We start from the raw sequence: 21836 nt of genomic DNA, 5'->3' as shown, positions 1-21836 counted from the left end.
CAATAACCTCAGATATGCAGATGATACCACCCTTATGGCAGAAAGTGAAGAGGAACTAAAAAGCCTCTGATGAAAGTGAAAGAGGAGAGTGAAAAGTTGCTTTAAAGCTCAACATTCAGAAAACGAGGATCATGGCATCTGGTCCCATCACTCCATGGGACATAGATGGGGAAACAGTGGAAACAGTGTCAGACTTTATTTTGGGGGGCTCCTAAATCACTACAGATGGTGACTGCAGCCATGACATTGAAAGATGCTTACTCCTTGAAGAAAAGTTATGACCAATCTAGATAGCATATTCAAAAGCAGAGACTTTGCCCACTAAGGTCTGTCTAGTCAAGGCTATGGTTTTTCCAGTAGTCATGTATGGATGTGAGAGTTGGACTCTGAAGAAAGCTGAGTGCGGAAGAATTGATGCTTTTGAACCGTGGTGTTGGAGAAGACTCTTGAGAGTCCCTTGGACTGCAAGGAAATCCAACCAGTCCATTCTGAAGATCAGCCCTGGGATTTCTTTGGAAGGAATGATGCTAAAGCTGAAACTCCAGTACTTTGACCACCTCATGCGAAGAGTTGACTCACTTGAAAAGACTCTGATGCTGGGAGGAATTAGGGGCAGGAGAAGAAGGGGACGACAGAGGATGAGATGGCTGGATGGCATCACTGACTCGATGAACGCGAGTCTGAGTGAACTCCAGGAGCTGGTGATAGACAGGGAGGCCTGACGTGCTGCGATTCATGGGGTTGCAAAGAGTCGGACACGACTAAGCGACTGAACTGAACTGAACTGAATGTATATGCACCTGTGTGGAGCTGGAGCGACAGTGAGGAGATACCCCACATCTAAGGGCAAAGGAGAAGCCCCAGCATGGCGGTAGGAGGGGTGAAATCACATTTAGAATCAAACCACATACCCAACAGAGACTCTTGGAGGGCTCAAACATACTTTGTGCTCACCAGGACCCAGAGACTCCACAGAGACTGAGAAAGAACTGTGTCTGGGTGTCTCCTGAGGAGGTACGGGTCAGCAGCGGACTGCTCCAGGAGCAGGGGCTCTGGGTGCAGTAGACCTGGGTATGGCATAAGCCATCTAGGAGGAGGTCACCATTAACCCAACATAGAGCCACCAGAACTTACACAGAACTGGGGAAACAGACTCTCAGTTCAGTTCAGTCACTCAGTCATGACCGACTCTTTGCAACCCCATGAATCGCAGCACGCCAGGCCTCCCTGTCCATCACCAACTTCCGGAGTTCACTCAGACTCACATCCATCAAGTCCATGATGCCATCCAGCCATCTCATCCTCTGTCGTCCCCTTCTCCTCCTGCCCCTAATCCCTCCCAGCATCAGAGTCTTGTCCAATGAGTCAACTCTTCGCATGAGGTGGCCAAAATACTGGAGTTTCAGCTTTAGCATCATTCCTTCTCAAGAAATCCCAGGGCTGATCTCCTTCAGAATGGACTGGTTGGATCTCCTTGCAGTCCAAGGGACTCTCAAGAGTCTTCTCCAACACCACGGTTCAAAAGCATCAATTCTTCAGCACTCAGCTTTCTTCAGAGTCCAACTCTCACATCCATACATGACTACTGGAAAAACCATAGCTTTGACTAGAGGGACCTTTGCTGGCAAAGTAATGTCTCTGCTTTTTTTTTTTTTTTTTTTTTAATTTTAAAATCTTTAATTCTTACATGCATTCCCAAACATGAACCCCCCCTCCCACCTCCCTCCCCATAACATCTTTCTGGGTCATCCCCATGCACCAGCCCCAAGCATCTGCATCCTGCGTCAGACATAGACTGGCGATTTTGAATATGCTATCTAGGTTGGTCATAACTTTTCTTCCAAGGAGTAAGCGTCTTTTAATTTCATGGCTGCAGTCACCATCTGCAGTGATTTGGGAGCCCCCCAAAATAAAGTCTGACACTGTTTCCACTGTTTCTCCATCTATTTGCCATGAAGTGATGGGACAAGATGCCATGATCTTCATTTTCTGAGTGTTGAGCTTTAAGCCAACTTTTTCATTCTCCTCTTTCACTTTCATCAAGAGGCTTTTTAGTTCTTCCTCACTTTCTGCCATAAGGGTGGTGTCATCTGCATATCTGAGGTTATTGATATTTCTCCGGGCAATCTTGATTCCAGCTTGTGCTTCTTCCAGCCCAGTGTTTCTCATGATGTACTCTGCATGTAAGTTAAATAAGCAGGGTGACAATATACAGCCTTGACGTACTCCTTTTCCGATTTGGAACCAGTCTGTTGTTCCATGTCCAGTTCTAACCGTTGCTTCCTGTTTCTCAAGAGGCAGGTTAGGTGGTCTGGTATTCCCATCTCTTTCAGAATTTTCCACAGTTTCTTGTGATGCACACAGTCAAAGGCTTTGGAATAGTCAATAAAGCAGAAATAGATGTTTTTCTGGAACTCTCTTGCTTTAGGGCACAAATAGAACCTCGTGTACACAAGGACCCAGGAGAAAGGAGCAGTGACCCCACAAGAGACTGACCCAGACTTGCCCGTGAGTGTCAAGGAGTCTCTGGTGGAAGCATGGGTCAGTGGTGGCCTGCTGCAGGTTCAGGGGCACTGAGTGTAGCAGTGCATGCATGGGACCTTTTGAAGGAGGTCACCATTATCTTCATTACCTCCACCATAGTTTGGCCTCAGGTCAAATAACAGGGAGGAAACAGCCCCACCCTTCAACAGAAAATTGGATTAAAGATTTACTGAGCCAGTGAGTGAGTGAAATTGCTCAGTCATGTCTGACTCTTTGAGACCCCATGGACTGTAGCCAACCAGGCTCCTCCATCCATGGGATTTACCAGGCAAGAATACTGGAGTGGGTTGCCATTTTCTTCTCCAGGAGATCTTCCCTACTGAGGGACTGGACCCGGGTCTCCCACACTGTAGACAGACGCTTTAACTTCTGAGCCACCAGGAGCCCTGCCCATCAGAACAAGACCCAGTTTCCCCCTGTCAGTCTCTCCCATCAGGAAGCTTCCATAAGCCTCTTATCCTTCTCCATGAATCAAGGTCCATGAATCAAGGCAGAATGTGGTCAAACAGGAGATGGCAAGAGTAAACATCGACATTTTAGGAATCAGCGAACTACAACGGACTGGAATGGGTGAATTTAACACAGATGACCATTATATCTAATACTTTGGGCAAGAATTCCTTCGAAGAAATGGAGTAACCATCATAGTCAACAAAAGAGCCCAAAATACAGTACCTGGATGCAATCTCAAAAGCGACAGAATGATCTCTGTTCGTTTCCTAGGTAAACCATTCAATATCACGGTAATCCAAGTCTATGCCTCGATGAATAATGCTGAAGAAGCTGAAGTTGAACAGTTCTATGAAGACCTACAAGATCTTCTAGAACTAACACCCCCAAAAGATGTCCTTTTCATTATAGGGGACTGGAATGCAAAAGTAGGGAGTCAAGAAACACCTGGAGTAACAGGAAATTTTGACCTTGGAGTACAGAATGAAGCAGGACAAAGGCTAATAGAGTTTTACCAAGAGAACACACTGGTCATAACAACCCTCTTCCAACAACACAAGAGAAGACTCTACACATGGACATCACCAGATGGTCAACACCAAAATCAGATTGATTATATTCTTTGCAGCCAAAGATGAAGAAGCGCTATACAGTCAACAAAAACAAGACAGGGAGCTGACTATGGCTCAGATCATGAACTCTTTATTGCCAAATTCAGACTTAAATTGAAGAAAATAGGGAAAACCACTAGGCCATTCAGATATGACCTAAATCATATCCCTTATAACTATGCAATGAAAGTGACAAATAGATTCAAGGCCGTAGACTGTCACCCTACTTATTTAAGTTATATGCAGAGTATATCATGAGAAATGCTGGACTGGATGAAATATCAATAACCTCAGATATGCAAATGACACCATTCTTATGGCAGAAAGCAAAGAAAAACTAAAAAGCTTCTTGATGAAAGTGAAAGAGGAGAGTGAAAATGTTGGCTTAAAACTCAACATTCAGAAAACTAAGATCATGGCATCTGGTCCCATCACTTCATGGCAAATAGATGGAAAAACAGTAGAAACAGTTGCAGACCTTATTTTCTTGGGCTCCAAAATCACTGCAGATGGTGATTGCAGCCATGAAATTAAAAGATGCTTGCTCCTTGGAAGAAAAGCTATGACCAACCTAGACAGCATATTAAAAAGCAGAGACATTACTTTGCCAACAAAAGTCCATCTAGTCAAAGCTATAGTTTTTCCAGTACTCATATATGGATGTGAGAGTTGGACTATAAAGAAAGCTAACTGCCAAAGAATTGAAGATTTTGAACTGTGGCTGGAGTTGATTTCTGGTTGGAGAAGTTGACTTGTGGTTGGAGAAGACTCTTGAGGGTCCCTTGGACTGCAAGGAGATCCAACCAGTCCATCCTAAAGGAGATCAGTCCTGAATATTCATTGGAAGGACTGATGCTGAAGCTGAAACTCCAATACTTTGGCCACGTAATGTGAAGAGCTGACTCATTTGAAAAGACTCTGATGCTGGGAAAGATTGAAGGTGGGAGAAGAAGGGGTCGATAGAGGATGAGATGGCTGGATCACATCACCAACTCAATGGACATGAGTTTGATTAAACTCCGGGAGTTGGTGATGGACAGGGTGGCCTGGCGTGCTGCAGTCCATGGGGTCGCAGAGAGTCAGACACGACTGAGCGACTGAACTGAACTGAATGTATGTGTGTCAATGCTCTCTGTTTGTCCTACTCTCTCTTTCTCCTGCTGTGTCCACAAGTCTGTTCTCCACGTCTGTGTCTCTACTGCTGCCCTGCATATAGGTTAGTCAGTTCCATCGTTCTAGATTCCATATGTATGTGTTAATACGCAAAGTTTGTTTTTCTTCTTCTGACTTACTTCACTCAGTATAACAGGCTCTAGGTGCTTGCCTCCACTTTAGATGCCTGTTGCAAGTCCAGGTAGCCATCTGTGCTCTGACCAACAGGCTACAGGTCGGAGATTCCCAAGACCCCTTTCTAAGATTAATCTGCTAAATTAGCTCACAGAACTCCGACCTCAGTTACTTACTAGATTGCTGGTTTATTATACATAAAAGGATATAACTCAAAAACAGTCAGATGAAGAGAGGCACGGGGCAACGATGCATGGAGAGAGACAGAGACCTTCCATGCTGTAAGCACAGCACTCTTCCCCCAGCTACATCTACATGTTCACCAGCCCCTCAGAAGCCTATCCTTTCTAGGTTTGGGAGGCTTCATTAACTGGCATGATTGATGAAATTACTAGCCACTGGGGACTGATTAAACCTGCAGCATCTCTCCCCTCCCCAGACATCACCAGATGAGACGGAATTTCTGAACCTCTGTTCAAGTTTAGTTCCCCTGGCAGTTAGCATGCCCTCCTTGTTTGGGGCTTTCCAGAAGTCATCTCATCACCATAAGCTCAGATGTGGTTAAAAGGAGCTTGTTATGAGTAACAAATGATGTTCCTTTCACGTTCTTACCACCTAGGAAATTCCAAGTGTTTAAGGAGCTCTGTGCCAGAAATGGGGATGAAGGCCAAATGATTATTATTAATTACAACATCACAAGTCTTATGACAAACAAGTGTTCAATGAATTCTTGTTGAATGAGAAAGTAAGGGAAGAAAAATGTCATTTATGGTAACTCACTAAAGCTATGGTATCTAACTGGAATATACAACATGCCTTTAGCCTTGGTTGCTTTTTTAATTTTGATAGCTATGCATGGAATGCTAAACACTCCCACAAAGAGTGGAAACATTAACTTTTTAGAGAAAATATAACCAGTCTGCCATATATTAAGACATTTTTTATAGAATGAAAATAAACATTAGCTTCAAGGCAGAATAGAAAAGGGTGTCAACAAAGGAAGACAGCCTTGAACATACATACCCCAGACTCTGGGACCTAAAGCTCCTTGCAATTAACAGAGTTACTGTCTTTTCCCCTCTTTGCTACGCAAAATGTCCCAAAGAACTTAAATATTTTCTGTAAACAATTTGACGGTATAAAAAACAGAATGACTTGCTGCTACTCTATAAATGTACTATCTTCAAAAATACCTGCTGAAACAGCAGATCTAGTGAAGTAAAGAAATGATACGATAGTGGAAAAATGGATTTTCACTTTTTTTGTTTTTCATTTACTTTCCAAGGATGTGCCTTAATATTCCAAAAACTTCAGTTCAAATTCTGCTGCTGCTCTTACTATCTGTGTAACTCTGAATAAATGTTCAATGTTTTTGAGCTACAGTCTCCTTATGTGTAAGATGAGGATAACACCTACCTTCTTCACAGCTTTACCAAAATAATTGCTTCACTTCATGGACAATGAGATGAAAGCTCAGCCATGCTGAATGATGTGTTACAAGTCAGAGTCAAGTTAGACCAGGAATTCAAGTCTACTCAAATCAGATACATTTTTTTTTTCCTGCCACTGTCCCACATGCCTTCTCAATGCAAGAGCTTATATCATCAGCTGCAGGAATTCTTAGGGTGAAGAGTAAGTGGGCTCACAGATTTGGACCACACCTCAATAGATGACCTAATTCCAACTTACCAGTTTGAAGTAGGAAAGCCATAGTCACACTTTCTCTAAAACAAAGTTAACACTCTCCTAAATTTTCTAGAAATCATCTCCAAAACTACCCACATGGTTGTTACACTCTTGGTTAGAATGCTTTTTCTAATTTCCTTACATGAGAATTTTTACTGTCTTCCCTTCCTGTCTTCAGCTGACCTAGAGAGGACAAACATGCAAACCTTCACAATGCCTGTTAAGTACACAACAGGTGTGAGAGCTATTTTCATCAGTTTTCTCAATCTTTTCCCAGACAGTGCCTACTGATTCTCATCCAGATAACCTCCAGGTTCCAGAACTTGCTACACTTGCAAATCATTTCACCTCTTGGCCTTAGCCAGTGACTATCCTCTATTTCGTCGAATCCAAAAACACATGTGGGTCCTACATATGTCTTCCTCCTTTGACTTGATGATGTACAGTGCAATATCCTATACTTTAAGGCTTACATTTAAATGCACCGATACGAGCGTGTCTACTGTCTTTGCCTTGAAGACTTGGGCTGCATCTGCACAGTAGAAATCCTAATATTTGAACTTGGATGGTCCATCTTGTACTGTTCTATTACATCTTTCATAAATGATCACGCACACATCCTAGCACAACATCAGTGTCCTCATCTGAGCTTTTCGGGAATCTATCTGTTGGAAACTTGAATGGACATTTGAAATTACTCTGTGAACTTAGGACACTCATGACAATTACCTGAAGGGCTTTTTTAAAGTACAACATGGTAAAAATGCAAATACTATTAAAGAATACAGAGTAAACATCTCTCTCTCCCATTTCCGATTTTCTATTTTTGATCATATATCTATGCAATGGGAGTATATTGCCTGCTGCTACCCACTACTCCTGCCCTTTTTTCCCCCCTTGCTTATACTGTATCTTGGAAATCATTTCATATCGATGCCAATTTATCACTTTCTTTTTTGTTCCCTCTCCACAGTGACCTGGTTCATATCCAGCTCTGGGGTGCTGGACAAGTCCTTGCCTCTGACTTTTGACCTGTACACTGTGAGTCAGAGCATCTTCCAAAAGAAATGAGGGCAATACTACTCGCAGGGTGCCCAGTACACTGCAAGGCATACAGTGATGCTTAATGACTATTAGTTGTTAACAATCCTCTGCCTGGGGAACCCCTCAGGGGATCTGCCCTTTTGCAGCAGACGTGGAGGGACTACAGAGTCAGCCAACACAAATTCAAATCTTGCCCTCAGATTTCTTCTAAAGACACATGGTATTTCCCAAGGGTACACATGTATTATTTTATTAGGTCAGTTCCCTAGTAGTGGACATTTAGGTAGTTTCCAGTCTCTTGTGACAACAAACATAGCCACGGGCCTGCTCATATGGCAGAAGTGAGGTTGCTGCTGATCTAACAATATGTTGAGGCTGTGACTTGACTTATCAAATCACATATCCACAGCCATGACTGCTATTTCCTCTTCACTCAATAACTCTGATTTCCTCTCTGAGCCCTTTCAGCTTTGCCCTTTATCTTCTGTTTCTATTGTCTGCTCAATGTGAAAAATGCACTTGGGTGGGCCTAGTGCCTAATTAGGAGAAGGCAATGGCAACCCACTCCAGTACTCTTGCCTGGAAAGTCCCAGGGATGGAGGAGCCTGGTGGGCTGCAGTCCATGGGGTCACTAAGAATCAGACACAATGGAGAGGCTTCACTTTCACTTTTCACTTTCATGCATTGGAGAAGGAAATGGCAACCCACTCCAGTGGTCTTGTCTGCAGAATCCCAGGGACAGAGAAGCCTAATGGGCTGCCGTCTATGGGGTCGTACAGAGTCGGACACAACTGAAGCGACTTAGCAGCAGCAGTGCCTAATTACCTCAAATAGGGAAAACCACCTTACACAGATGAAATGATTAACTATGTGAACCTTAAAAACAGCATACAATCTCATCATTATTATGGGTTCACTATAAGGAGCACTGAAGAATTGATGCTTTTGAACCGTGGTGTTGGAGAAGACTCTTGAGAGTCCCTTGGACTGCAAGGAGATCCAACCAGTCCATTCTGAAGGAGATCAGCTCTGGGATTTCTTTGGAAGGAATGATGCTAAAGCTGAAACTCCAGTACTTTGGCCACCTCATGCGAAGAGTTGACTCACTGGAAAAGACTCTGATGCTGGGAGGGACTGGGGGCAGGAGGAGAAGGGGACGACCGAGGATGAGATGGCTGGATGGCATCACTGACTCGATGGATGTGGGTCTGAGTGAACTCCAGGAGTTGGTGATGGACAGGAATGCCTGGCGTGCTGCGATTCATGGGGTTGCAAAGAGTCGGACACGACTAAGCAACTGAACTGAACTGATAAGGAGTCTGTTATTCTCAACTCACAGCCACAGACTGTCCGGGGTCGGGGCGGGGGGCGGTTAGAGAGCCTGGAGAATGGTGAGCATGGAGTAGGGACTAAAAATAAGTGGAGGAAAATGATTGCTCTGAGGAGCAGGAACAGGGCAAGCAGGACAAGCCCTAGCTCTGGGCTCCCAATACTGCCTGACGACAGCTGCCCTTGGGCGCCCAGGGACCTTTGGGCAGGCAAGGGAAGGAGGATGCGATACACTTGCCCCCAAAGGGGGCACTGTGACCTGCCCACTTCCTTCATATTGTTTATACCTAATCTTCTAGAATAAATCGGTACCAATCCAGTGGTAACCAGTTTCTTTCTGAAGCCCATTCATTGGACTTCAATGACTCTGTCCACGCATCACTCCCAAAAGGCCATGCCTCTTCCACGTGATAGTAACCGTTGTATGTGAAACTGATGCTATATGATAAATACAATTCAAAGGCTGCCAGGTGGACTCACAGATTGGTCCCCACTATGTATAGAGAGACTCCTTTTGATTTAGGAGAAAGAAACCAAAGAGAAGTTTGAAAGAGAAACTAAAGAATGTGGAAAGCACTTGTCCACATTCCCAGCATGATGCTGTGTCCCATGACAACAACCTGTGAGGCAGGAGGTAAGACCACCACTGGACACACAAAGAAACTGAGGCTCAGGATGGTTGAGTGACTTCATAACATCGCACAACTAGTCCAGGAATGACTGAGGCTGAACCCAGATTTGGAAGATGGAGCTAAGTCTGATAATGCCAGTCTTTACTCACATAGCTGGTTTTTAGACTGCCTTAAAAAAAATTATTTAAAATATATTTTTGACCACAAGTCAAGCTGGGCTTCTGCTGACCTCACATCTGGCACATGTCAACCAGAGCAAGGGCTCAGTGAGTGACTATTACTTTCCTGACATCACCACTTCCCGGCAGCCCAGGGAGTCTTACTGCACCAAACTGGTAAAAGTGTTCTTCACTGTCTCTCCTGCTCGGGCTGCTCTCCTGCATTTCTCGGTCCCTCCTGCTCCGGCCTGCACCAGCTAAAGGCACCTGTAAGCGTCAGTCAGCTTCCCTCATGTGAATCGTTTGCTAGGAGCTGCAGAGCTATGTGGCGCCATCAACCCCTGGAGCTGGCCAACTCACCTCCCAGCTATAAAGCGCTCCTGCTGGGAGTCATGGGCTGTAGAATCTGATTTAGGGACCCTACAGGAGATGCTGCAGAAACCACAGAGACCCCAGGGCAGGTGGGCCAGTCATTCATACCAACTCTGTCAATCAGGTTCTGAAGAGGCAGCCCTCAAGCCACAGTGGCCCTTTAGGAATGTTTCATTTGGCACACAGAGACTTTCTTCAAAATGAAATTAATTGCCAATACTTAAAACTCTGGAAAGTTTCTATAAATACCCAGATTCCATGCTTCCCTTAAAACAGTGGAAGATTTGGCAACACTGAGTCCTCTTTCCTGCACAGAAACGCTGGCTTGGCCTAAGCAGGAGCTGTCTGCTTCCAGACCGTCCTCAATCACAAGTCCTTTTCACGAGCCCTCTTGCACTGTGTCTGCAGCGTCTTCTAGAATGCCAAAATGTCACCTGAACCAGCTTTTCAACTGCCTGAAGGACTACACTGCAACTATTTATTTCTCTGTTCATCAGTATGATATTCTTAAAAACTCAAAATGCTGCACCAGACAATCACAGCATTGTTTATCCACTGTACATGGTTTCACCCATTACTTTTCAAATAGCTAATTACAGATTATAGCTAAACATTCTGTCTTTACTGCCCTTCTTACAGCAGAAGCTCTTCTATGACATGAACCCACTAACACGAGGTGCCAAGAACTTGTCAGAGAAAGGGCTGGACAAACATGCACTTTTCCTTCCTGCCATCTGGCCTCTTGCTTTACCCAGAACGCCTCTGCCGGGGCAGAGCTGCAGGAATGCTCTGGATGCCTGCCCTGGCGCTGAACTCCCCTGGGTGGGGCAGCAGGCAGGCCGGGTGCAGGGCCCTTGACTCTGGAATGCACTTCCTCATAGAGGTGCCAAGGCCTAATCTCAGTGGATTCTAATCACAATGGCTTTTGAGCTACCAGGGCATTTATTATTCCTGATCAAGAAAAGAACAAACAGGCTTTTAAAAATTATCAGAGAACTCAGATCCAAGTGAAGAGGAATGGTGACTGAATTTGACTGAGCTACTTCAGAAGAAATAAAAGAATGTCTTCTACAGTTACAAGTCATGCCGTATAAATTAATGATATAAACTAACAAAAAGCCAAAGTTCCCTTTCTGTCTTGTTTTTTAGTGCCTATAAAATGTTAAATAAGAGGTAAGAATGTATGCCAATAACTCTTGGAACTGTAGTTCTAAAGTTTTATTTTAGAGAGAATACCAGAATTCAATTTATGAAAATTCAGAGCTGGTCTTAAAGAGTTTTGTCTTTTTTTTTTTTAATCTATCTTCCCTTTAAACCACAGCTCCATTTTTGTGAAACACAGTACAATCTAATAAAATAAACGTTCTCTATGCTTTAAAATAAGCTTTCTACCATTTTAATTGTCAAATTTTTCAAATTAAAATTAAAGCAATTTTGACAAGAATTAAGGTAATACTTTTCCTTTTCTTCAGTTAGTTAAAAGAATAATAATGATAATAAAAACCTACTGTTTTGAGCAATTGTTCCTTCCCTGCCCAGCCACCCATGAATGAGTCTCAGGAACAGGGAGCTTTGGAGGAGGCAGCTCTGGAGCTGGGAGTGTGGGAATCAGAAGTGACAGGCCCAGGAGAGCTGCCTGGAGCAGTAGAGAAGGCTTGATGGGGAAGGAGGTGGAGGCTGGAGGGCTGGGTGACCTAGTGACCTGCAGGCTACCCCCTCACAGCAGCCTCCCCTCCACCCCTCTCAGCAGCAGAGCCCTAAAGGGCAGGCTTGACTCTCAGCATAGGAGGCTTCCAGCTCACCCACGACTTCTCCCCTCTCTACACACAGGGACCCAGATTCACACAGAAGTGCCCTGCTTCAAGGGACCTGGTGGATAGGATAAGGAGCAGAAAGTGACTGAAACACGAAGACCAGAGCGCCCTCTTAAAATGTTCTGCTCCAAGTCCGAACCCCACCATGACCTTAGACATCAGGTCTCGACCAGCTGGGTTCAACTGAGGCTCAAAGTAGAGCACATTTGAGTTAGAGGAAAAAGAGTCTACAACGCTCAAAAACACGTGCGACAACATCACCCCTGCCCCCACAACAGTCTTCGCTTGTTCATGACGGCGACTAAAGTAACACTGCACCACTGGCATTGCTAAATGGTCCTTTTCCACTCAGGCAGTCATGGTCTCAAGGGCAGGGTCACCTCTGGGTTCCCAGAACACATCGCAGTTTTGCAGCATACGGGATTGAAAAGCAAAACTGATAGGTACATACAGTCAAAGTCTTAGTTTTTAAACAGCACTGTATGGCTCTTTTTTTTTTTTTGAATAGGCTTCCCTTGTGGCTCAGCTGGTAAAGAATCCATCTGCAATGTGGGAGATCTGAGTTTGACCCCTGGGTTGGGAAGATCTCCTGGAGAAGGGAAAGGCTACCCACTCCAGTATTCTGGGCCTGGAGAATTCCATGGACTGTAGAGTCCATGGGGGTCGCAAAGAATCGGACATGATTGAGTGACTTTCACTTTCTTTTTTTTTTAATAAAAAAAGGCCACTGTTATAAAACTAGCATGAATACTTAGAGATATCACCTCAAAGATATTCACTTTAGTTATATTTATATTCTTCAAGTTTTGAAACAGCTTAAATATCCAAAAATTAAAGACTAATTGAATAAATTATGTCACGTCTATGCACCTGTGTAGCAGAAAATCATAGGGTCATTAAAATGGTGCTGTGTGAGAACATTTAACACTTGTTAGAATATTTTCACGACACAGTATTAAATAAAACGTAGGTTGTAAAACAATTCTATATCATTTTTGCAGAAAAGATATACAAATGACCAGAAGCCTATATAAAATAGTCTCAGCACTAGCAGATGCTGAAGCTGGGTAAGATGGAAGCCAAAAGGAGAAGGGGGAAACAGAGGATGAGGTGGTTAGAGAGCATCACTGACTCAATGGACATGAATTTGAGCAAACTCCGGGAGACAGCAGAGGACAGAGGAGACTGGTTTGCTACAGTCCATGGGGTCACAAAGAGTCGGACACGACTTAGTGACTGAACATTCAGAGAATGGAACTGAGTATGAAAGATTTTTTTTGAATGGGGAGGTTTGGAAGTTCCTAAATTTTCTAAAGCAAGCATGTACTTTTATAATAATAAAAGCATAACAAGTGCAACCTTTTGAGAAGATGCTTGGCCTGACGTTGATAGGCTGTCCCAGAGCACTCTGGGCTGTGTGCAGCCACCTCCTCAGCCCCCTCCCCAGCTCGTGCTCCTCCTCAGTTGCTAAGTCCTGTCTGACTCTTTTGTGACCGCATGGTGCCTACCGTGTTCCTCTATCCATGGGATTTCCTAGGCAAGAATACTGGAGTGGGTTGCCATTTCCTTCTCCAGGAGATCTTCCCAACCCAAGGATCAAACCCCGTCTCTGCTTGGCAGGAGGATTCTTCACCTCTTCACCGCTGAGCCTGGGAAGCCCTCACCCTAGAAGGAATGTGTTTTAATGCAACACTACGGGGAAGGGAGAAAACATGAGGCTCAATACAGTTTCAGGCAGGTTTGTCAAAATTGCACTTGGCTGGATTCTACATAAGCCAGCAAAGAAACAAACAAACAAAACCTCTGTCCCTAAAATAATCAGCTTTTGGAATTTAGGCTTACAAGGAGAGACAGACAGAAAGAGTGCTATACAGGCAGATATTTTTCTAAGAGCATGTGAAGAGAGGAAAAGGAGCAACCTGAGCAGGTTTGTGTAAAAAGCATGTGTGATTCCAGCATCTCAAGTGGAATGAAATGTTGATTTGACACAAGGAATGCTTTTGATATTCTCAGTTGGTCTCAGAATAAGTTCATGAGGCCTGGTGTTTCAGAAATACCTGATGATCTGAAAGTTTGCCTATCAATTATACCACACTGCACTTGATCCAAAGGATTAATACTGATCAGATACAAAGATAATCACAAAATATTAAGATAAAGATTAAATTTCAAGGCGAAAATTTCTGTCCTAAGTCACCTGCCTATTATGTAATCTTGGCTAAATTACCTTTATAATCTTAGTTTCCTCAACAGCTAAATGAGGATAATGATATTACTTATGTGGCACAGTAATCTATTATAAAATTAAATCATGTCTAATTTTTGCCACTGTAGAATCATCAGACAGAATTTAATTTCTGCTCAGCCCAGTGAGAGGAGGGGACCTACAATCAGATTTAATTTCACTCTAGAAATGCTAAATAAGTCAGGTGATATTCTCACAGCCAGCAGCAGTGGAGCAAACTTAAACATGTTCCTCATAGCCTTGGTATGAGGATGAAAAGAAACAACGGCTGTCATAATGCTTTGCCAGCTGTCATGCAATGTTCAGATGTTAATTACTGTTATTAAAAATTCCATTCATTTCATACAATATGGCAAAAAGACCCAGGAGGTCTGGGCTCTCATCCCAGCCTCACTCCTGTCTAGCTACTGAGACCATGTCTTTCTCATCTGAAAACACAGACTTTGCCATGCCCTCCCTTCCAAGATTACTGTGAGGCTCAAGTGAAATAACATATGTGAAAAGCCTGTAAAGAGTGTTAGACAAGGGTGATCTATAAGAAACAACAAACCAATGTTAGTACTATCACTTTAGAGTAAAATCTGTGAGCTCTGAGCATTGAACATAGGTTAAAACTGATGGATTAGGTGGCTTTACTAAAGAAGTGGTGTGCATTAAAAACAGAAAACCTGAATAACCCAATGTACATCAACAGTAGAATGAATAAAGAAGCTGTCATACAACAGAAAACTCACTGCAAGGAAAATGAATGCACTTTAAAAGAACACTCTTCTTGATTCATTTATATTACACTTCAAAAACAGGCAAAATAAACTACTTTGTTCAGAGAAGGCTACATAAGCAGTAAAATTATAGTGAAAAGTAAGGAAATAATTATCACTAAGTCAGATGGGGGCTTTTGCCAGTTGGGACAAGAGGAGATGGTGAGGCTGTGATCAAGCAAATAGCAGGGACTTCTGGGGCCACAGGCTATGTTAAATTGTGTGTGTGTGTGCACAAGTACACATATATATACACACACGTGGGGACTCCCTGGTAGCTCAGCTGGTAAAGAATCCACCTGCAATGCAGGAGATCCCAGTTCTATTCCTGGGCTGGGAAGATCCCCTGCAGAAGGGATAGGCTACCCACTCCAGTATTCTTGGGCTTCCCTGGTGGCTCAGCTGGTAAAGAATCCGCCTACAATGTGGGAGACCTGGGTTCGATCCCTGGATTGGGAAGATCCCCTGGAGAAGGGAACGGCTACCCACTCCAGCATTCTGGCCTAGAGAATTCCATGGACTGTACAGTCTGAAAGTGAAAGTGAAGTCGCTCAGTCGTGTCCGACTCTTTGCGACCCCATGGACTGTAGCCGACCGGGCTTCTCCATCCATGGGATTTTCCAGGCAAGAGTACTGGAGTGGGGTGCCATTTCCTTCTCCAGGGGATCTTCCCGACCCAGGGATTGAACCCAGGTCTCCTGCATTGTAAGCAGATGCTTTACCGTCTGAGTCACCAGGGAAGTGTATAGTCTATGGGGTCGCAAAGATTTGGACACGACTGAGTGATTCTCAGTTTCACACACATGTATGTGTAATGCTCAGTCATATCTGACTCTTTGTGACCCCATGGACTGCAGCCTGCCAGGTCCCTCTGTCCATGGCATTTTCCAGGCTAGAATACTGGAGTGGGTTGCTATGTCCTCCTCCAAGGGATCTTCCCGACCCAAGGACAGAACCTGCATCTCCTGAGCCTCCTGCATTGTCAGGTGGGTTCTTGACCACTCAACTAGCTGGGAAGCCCTCAAACACACCACATTTATGTTTATGTGCACAGGTATATATGTTTGGATATTTTGTGCACTTTCTTATACTGCACAATGAAACAAAGTCCAACAACAATAAAAAACCAATTAAACTGTTCACAGACTATTATGCCAGCAGTAATTTTTTAAATGAATTTTGCTAAGACTTTGTTTTAATTCTAATCTCAGCTACACCAAACTAAGAAATTGCTCAGTTGTGATTTTATTTAAACTCTTCAAAAAATGAATTATTAAGTATAGTCATTAAGCAAGTTACAGTGATTCAAATTGATTACCTGTCAACTTATGAATAATTTCTGATTGCTTGGACATTTTCTGGGTCAAATTGAAAACTCTAGTGTTAATAGTCAAAACCTTTCAAGGCTACAGTCACCACTTAAGTATATGCCATACCAACAGCCTAAAAGGAAATGCAAGGTTACACTGATGAGTTGGGGGCTTTTGTGACTTACCAGCTGGCTGTGTTTGTGCTATTCTCTTAGGGTAAGTCTTGCTTCGACTTCTTGACACATTCTGATCAGGCCGGGGAAGTTGAATAGAAAGATCTCGACTCATCTGTAGTGCTGTCCTGCCACTTGAAAATACAACATTTTGAGTAACACAGGTAAGAGCACACAGCCGCAAAATTAAAGCACAGCTCATAAAGAATATATCTGCAGTGTATGGAGAGAAAGAAAAAAACAAACCAGACTCACGCAGATTATATAGGAGCTTCAAATGATTCTCATTGCAGTGTTAAGCAAGGAAGTAACAAAGTCCAACAGGAAAGGTTTGGTTGAGATATAAGTGCCAGCTGAAGAATGTCACCCATCATCTGGTTCTGCAAGAATGAAGCCACTAGCCACTAAGTTGCTGACCTTCGACATACTCTGAAAGGGATTCAGGACAGAGATTGGGACTGAGGCACTCTGTGCTCTGGGAAAAAGTGGCAAAACAGGGCTTCAGATAGACGTTTTCAGAATATTTTACGAGCTTGGTCTCTTGCATCTTCTCCTACTAGAAAAGCACTGCAGTCACTAATGGAGACATCTGCTCCTGGCGACTGGCAGCAACCTCCTGCAGAGGCGTGTGTTTGACTGCACACACTCCCTGAGGGGCAGGTCCTCAGAGCCCTCTGAAGGACCATCTCTCAGCCTCTAGTCCTCTCTCTACAAGCACCAATAAAGCCTGACTCACAGCTCTCATGTTGCACTTTTTTTTTCCCCTCAGCTGACATAAGGAAGATTTTTCAGAGAGAGAACCAAGAAAAAATTTATTAAAGGAGGAATCAGGTTTGGATTTAAGTAGAATGATAGGCTAGAAACTGAGGATGCTCATGTTGTCAGCTCCACAACTTGGTAATGAAACCGTGCTGGGCTGAAGTACTGAGGGCAAAGATTCCACATGAGTCGACATGTCCTCGTGCTGTACTCACAAGGCAAGTCACAGAGCCTCTGCCAGTGGGCCACTTGGCGAGACTGTACTCTGAACCCTGTGACACAATCAGCCCCTGATTCCGCCCACCCCACCTGTGCCAGCAAGTACCCAGGAAGATTCAGAGCAGCCAGAATCCCCCGGCACAGCAGCACTTCCTTATGAGTCTATGAGGCAACAGGGTGAGCTTTCCCTGAGGAGAAACTAAACTTCTCAAGAACCATGTAACTTAATTTGCTGAATTTCAGTCAACATTCATTCTACTAAAAATTTATTCCACAGCTGCTGAATCTGAACCAATAAATGACTCTTGGATTTTAAGGAAAGTGTCATTTAGGTACAGAGAAAATGAATTTCTCAGTGACTACTTTGATTCACTATAGGAAGCGCCATCTAATGGGAAAAAGGTCTTTTAATGGCCTCAACCTATTTGCCCTCCATTTACAGGACACATGGCAGCCCACTCCGGTGCTCCTGCCTGCAGAGTCCCAGGGCCGGGGGAGCCTGCTGGGCTGCCGTCTGTGGAGCGGCACGCAGTCGGATACGACTGAGGTGCCTTAGCAGCAGCAGCACAGGATACGTGCTGGTGGCTCTTTCCCCAAAAGAGATCAAATGAGACGGAAAAAGCCGAATTTACCTCCTACATACTTCTGTGGAAACTCCCCCTCCTTGCTTACTACCCCATTCATTTTTACAAGAAACAGAGGCCTGAAACATTCATAACAAGCTATTTCTCATCGGGCTAACTGGGGATACGACTTACTATGTGGAATGAAAACGACAGTTTCTATCCGTGAGTGTACATACTCCACATTCAAGACTTCATGAAAACCAGGGGGAGGGCAGGGGGCTGGGGGGCACAGAGTGACAGGCTTGCTTCCACTTGAAATGTAACTACTTCCCCTCATATATAGTGAAAATGTACCATATAGAAATCTAATAACATGAAAAGAAAATTGTCATTTATCAACTTTCATTTTGCTGTTTTCACACATTAATATATTGTTAATAAGAAGCTCTGGACACTGGGTTCAAATTCCAGCTATGTCATAGCCTAGCTCTCTGACTCCGGGAAACATTACTCAAACTGTCTGTAGCTCGGCTTCCTCATTACTAAAGCAACAATAATACCAATGACCACTTTATAGGCTTATTATGAATGTTAAGCATGAATGTTTCTAAATTTTCCAGAACAATGCCAAGCACATAAAATGTTACATAATTATAACTAAATACAAATAAACACATTTTAAAAATTATTAATTTGAGAACTTTCAACAGTTTTAGCTATTCTAAAGGTAGTGAATAAGGTAATACAAATAGCAACATCTCTCCCCTGAAAATCTTTTTAAAATTCTATACAGACAGCAAAATTCCATTATTATAAATTATTTGAAGTATGAAGATAAGATCTCCTTGCAACAGACTTAATCTAAGACTTGGATAGTCTGTACTTCATTGCATGGAGGAAAAAATTTTTGGCCTAAAAACATAACCTAATATGTGGACTACTGAGGCATTTGATAATGAGATTTTATTTTATTATTCAATTTTTCCTCATGGCTTGTTTCTCAGGAATAAAGAAGAAATGAGAAAATCATATCACAAGACTAATACAACTGAAGTCCAGGGACATAAGCTGACCTGGCAGAGGCTGCACAGGACCCAGGACCGGAAGCAGCTTTCTATCCTCCAGCTGGCCAGGGTGGCACAGCCTGGCAGCCCAGGAGAAGGAACAGCGCACACAGCCATGTACTTTAAAGCTACAAGCCTGGCTCAAAGCTCAGCTCTAGCAGAAACGCGTGGTCTTCAGTAGGTTATTTTTTTAATCTCCTAGAACCTTATTTTCCTCGTCTGTATTTCTATTGCTCCTATTATTCCCTAGCAGAAACACTCCTGTATGGTGTTCTTAGTCCTTCCTTGTAACAGAAAAGCACAGGGCAAATGCAGAGATTCTCAGTGCTGGTGTAAGCGTCCCTGCCTGCCTAGTGGCTCTCCGCAGCGGCAGGATATGTTGGTGTAAGCGTCCCTGCCCGCCTAGTGGCTCTCCGCAGCGGCAGGATAGAGCTTTGCCCCCATGTCACCCACCTGCCCACCCCTCGCCTTGTGGCACACATACTCCCATTCCATGCTGGGAGGCCCCGCCAGCAGCCCTTCTTCAGCCCCAAAGTGAGGCTACAAACAGCCATAGGTTGGGTAGAGGGAAGAGGACAGACACCTGGGTTCAGATCTCAACTCTGCTGCTTACTGGCTAAAGGCCTTCAGTTCAATTACCTTAGACTTGGCGGGGGGGGGGGGGGGGGGGGGGGGCGGTGCTCAAATATCTTGTCTGTACAAATGAGGATAAGGCCCCTTTGATGGGTCACTGAATGTATTTAACCAAGTAACACACATGAAAGCACTTGAGACAAAGTAAGTTCTCAGGAGGACTGGATCTCTTGCACACTTCAAGAAATGTGGCAAGAAGGCTATCGGGGATCTGCGGGCGGGAGGTGGTTCTCAGGTCGAAGTCTCATTTCTAGAGTATAAGCTCTACACGACTCATTCATTCATCCAAACCAGGAGTCCTCTACAAACTTAACAACAGGTAGAGGCAAGGTTAGTTTTTAAGGGGCTCAGAGGAAGAGAGAGCAGTGTATAACAAAATATTTAACCAAAGACTTAATCAGTCTCTATTTCAGATTACTGGTATCTGATAATAAAGCAATAAATGACTTTGACTGTCACATTTCAGCTCTATCTTTTCCCAAAAATTTAATTTTGAATTTCTGAAAGGATTGCCTGTCACATACCACTAAAATCAAGTTTTCTCCTCTAAAGTAATGACTAGTTTTTTCTCAAAGATGTTGGAATCTCCTTGGTATTCTGCAAGCCCTAAGATGCAAAAGAGAAAGTAAAGACTAGAACTGTCTCTCTCTATCACACACTCCTACACACACGTAACACATGTAAACACATTAAGAGTTATACACACAGACCACCACACTCACACACCACAGCCACTGGTTATGCCGTTCACTATCTCCCACGCTCTAAAAGCCTACAGGGTAAAGGAAGGAGCTTTCTGTTTCCAGAGTTCTTCCATCCTTCCAGGTTGTCTCCAGCACGTCTCAAAATAAAGGAACAGGCATACGATGTTTTTTAAAGATTGGCTGTTATTGCTCTTGACAATTAACAGTCATGTCCTGGTGACCACCCAGTAGTCAGAGACCCATCCCTGCCTAAGCCTGGCTCTGGGTAGTGGGATGAAACATCCTTCTTCCAGGAACTGCATAATGTTAGTGCTTCCTACGTACAGACACTGAGACTCGAATTTCATTAAGATTTACTAAGCAGTTAACACCACCCACAAAATTAGAACAGATTTAGCAGAGCTTCCAATTTGCAAAGGTTACCTTTAATTACGTTTGTGGAGGAAATTATACTTAATATGCAAAATCCAATAACTTCCTAATAATAATTCCCAGAGTGACAGCATTTGCATTTCAATAAATTTGAAAAATCAGGTATGGTAAATTTGTAGAAACCAGCTACAGTGTATGTTAAACAGCATAATTAAAAATTTTGCATTATGAATATTAAGACAGATGCTTTTTCACTAGCTTCATTTCAGTGACAAAGAGACAGGTTTACACATTCACTCTATAACCCTTGAAATGTGTTACGTCCCAGTGGGAAGAACAGCCCAAATACTCACTATGAGCTGTTTTCCTTAATATAAAAGTAAATAATCTCTCCTTAAATTCCTGTAATTATATCACTATCTAGGGGAAAACCTTGATAACAAAGTTTAAATTTTTGGATTTCAATAAACACTTTCCTACAAACACCAAGAACATCTATAATATAATAATACTTAAGTGTTAAGTCAGCAAATGAGGAAACATCCAAGTGAATATGTAAAGATTAATGTACTGAACATTTAATATTAATCACTCCTTTACTGATTATCCCTGGTTTCAAAGTGAGATTTTAAAAAGTGGTTTATAAAAGAAAGGAATTAAAATCTGGCATGTTATTGTCTTGCACACGCTTGACCTGGTTTGATTTTTAAGTCTCCTAAGTAAGCATTTCACTTGGAGATATCTCAAATAGACTGACAGAACAGTGTCCTGCCTCCAAAGTGCCATTTCTGCACCCTGCTTCAGTTTTATAGGGCCTGGGACCATCTCACTGCTGTATCACTGCTCACTGAATAATACTGTAGCTCTCTGAAGGCAGAGGTGTTAGTTGCTCAGTCGTGTCCGACTCTTTGCGACCCCATGGACTGTAGCCCGCCAGTCTACAGTCTCTGTCCATGGGATTCTCCAGGCAAGAATACTGGAGTGGGTTGCCATGCCCTTCTCCAGGGGTTCTTCCCAACCCAGGTATCAAATCCAGGTCTCCCACATTGCAGGCAGATTCTTTACGTCTGAGCCACTAGGGAAGCCGAAGGCAAAGGTGGTGA

The 21836-nt window shown here is 43.4% G+C and overlaps 1 protein-coding gene across 8 annotated transcripts in view; it reads right to left on the bottom strand.

Moving 5' to 3' along the window:
* EPB41L4A (erythrocyte membrane protein band 4.1 like 4A) overlaps positions 1 to 21836 on the bottom strand; it is a 287090-nt gene that overhangs the window by 63565 nt on the left and 201689 nt on the right. For all 8 annotated transcript variants that reach the window (XM_060418719.1, XM_027971446.3, XM_060418721.1 and 5 more), the window contains exon 12: positions 16429 to 16550. In XM_060418719.1, the coding sequence (XP_060274702.1) occupies positions 16429 to 16550 (122 nt within the window). The remainder of the gene's footprint in view (positions 1 to 16428; positions 16551 to 21836) is intronic.

The sequence above is a fragment of the Ovis aries genome, chromosome 7 (assembly GCF_016772045.2).
Source record: "Ovis aries strain OAR_USU_Benz2616 breed Rambouillet chromosome 7, ARS-UI_Ramb_v3.0, whole genome shotgun sequence".
NCBI lineage: Eukaryota > Metazoa > Chordata > Mammalia > Artiodactyla > Bovidae > Ovis > Ovis aries.
This window is presented reverse-complemented; position numbering and strand designations above follow the sequence as displayed.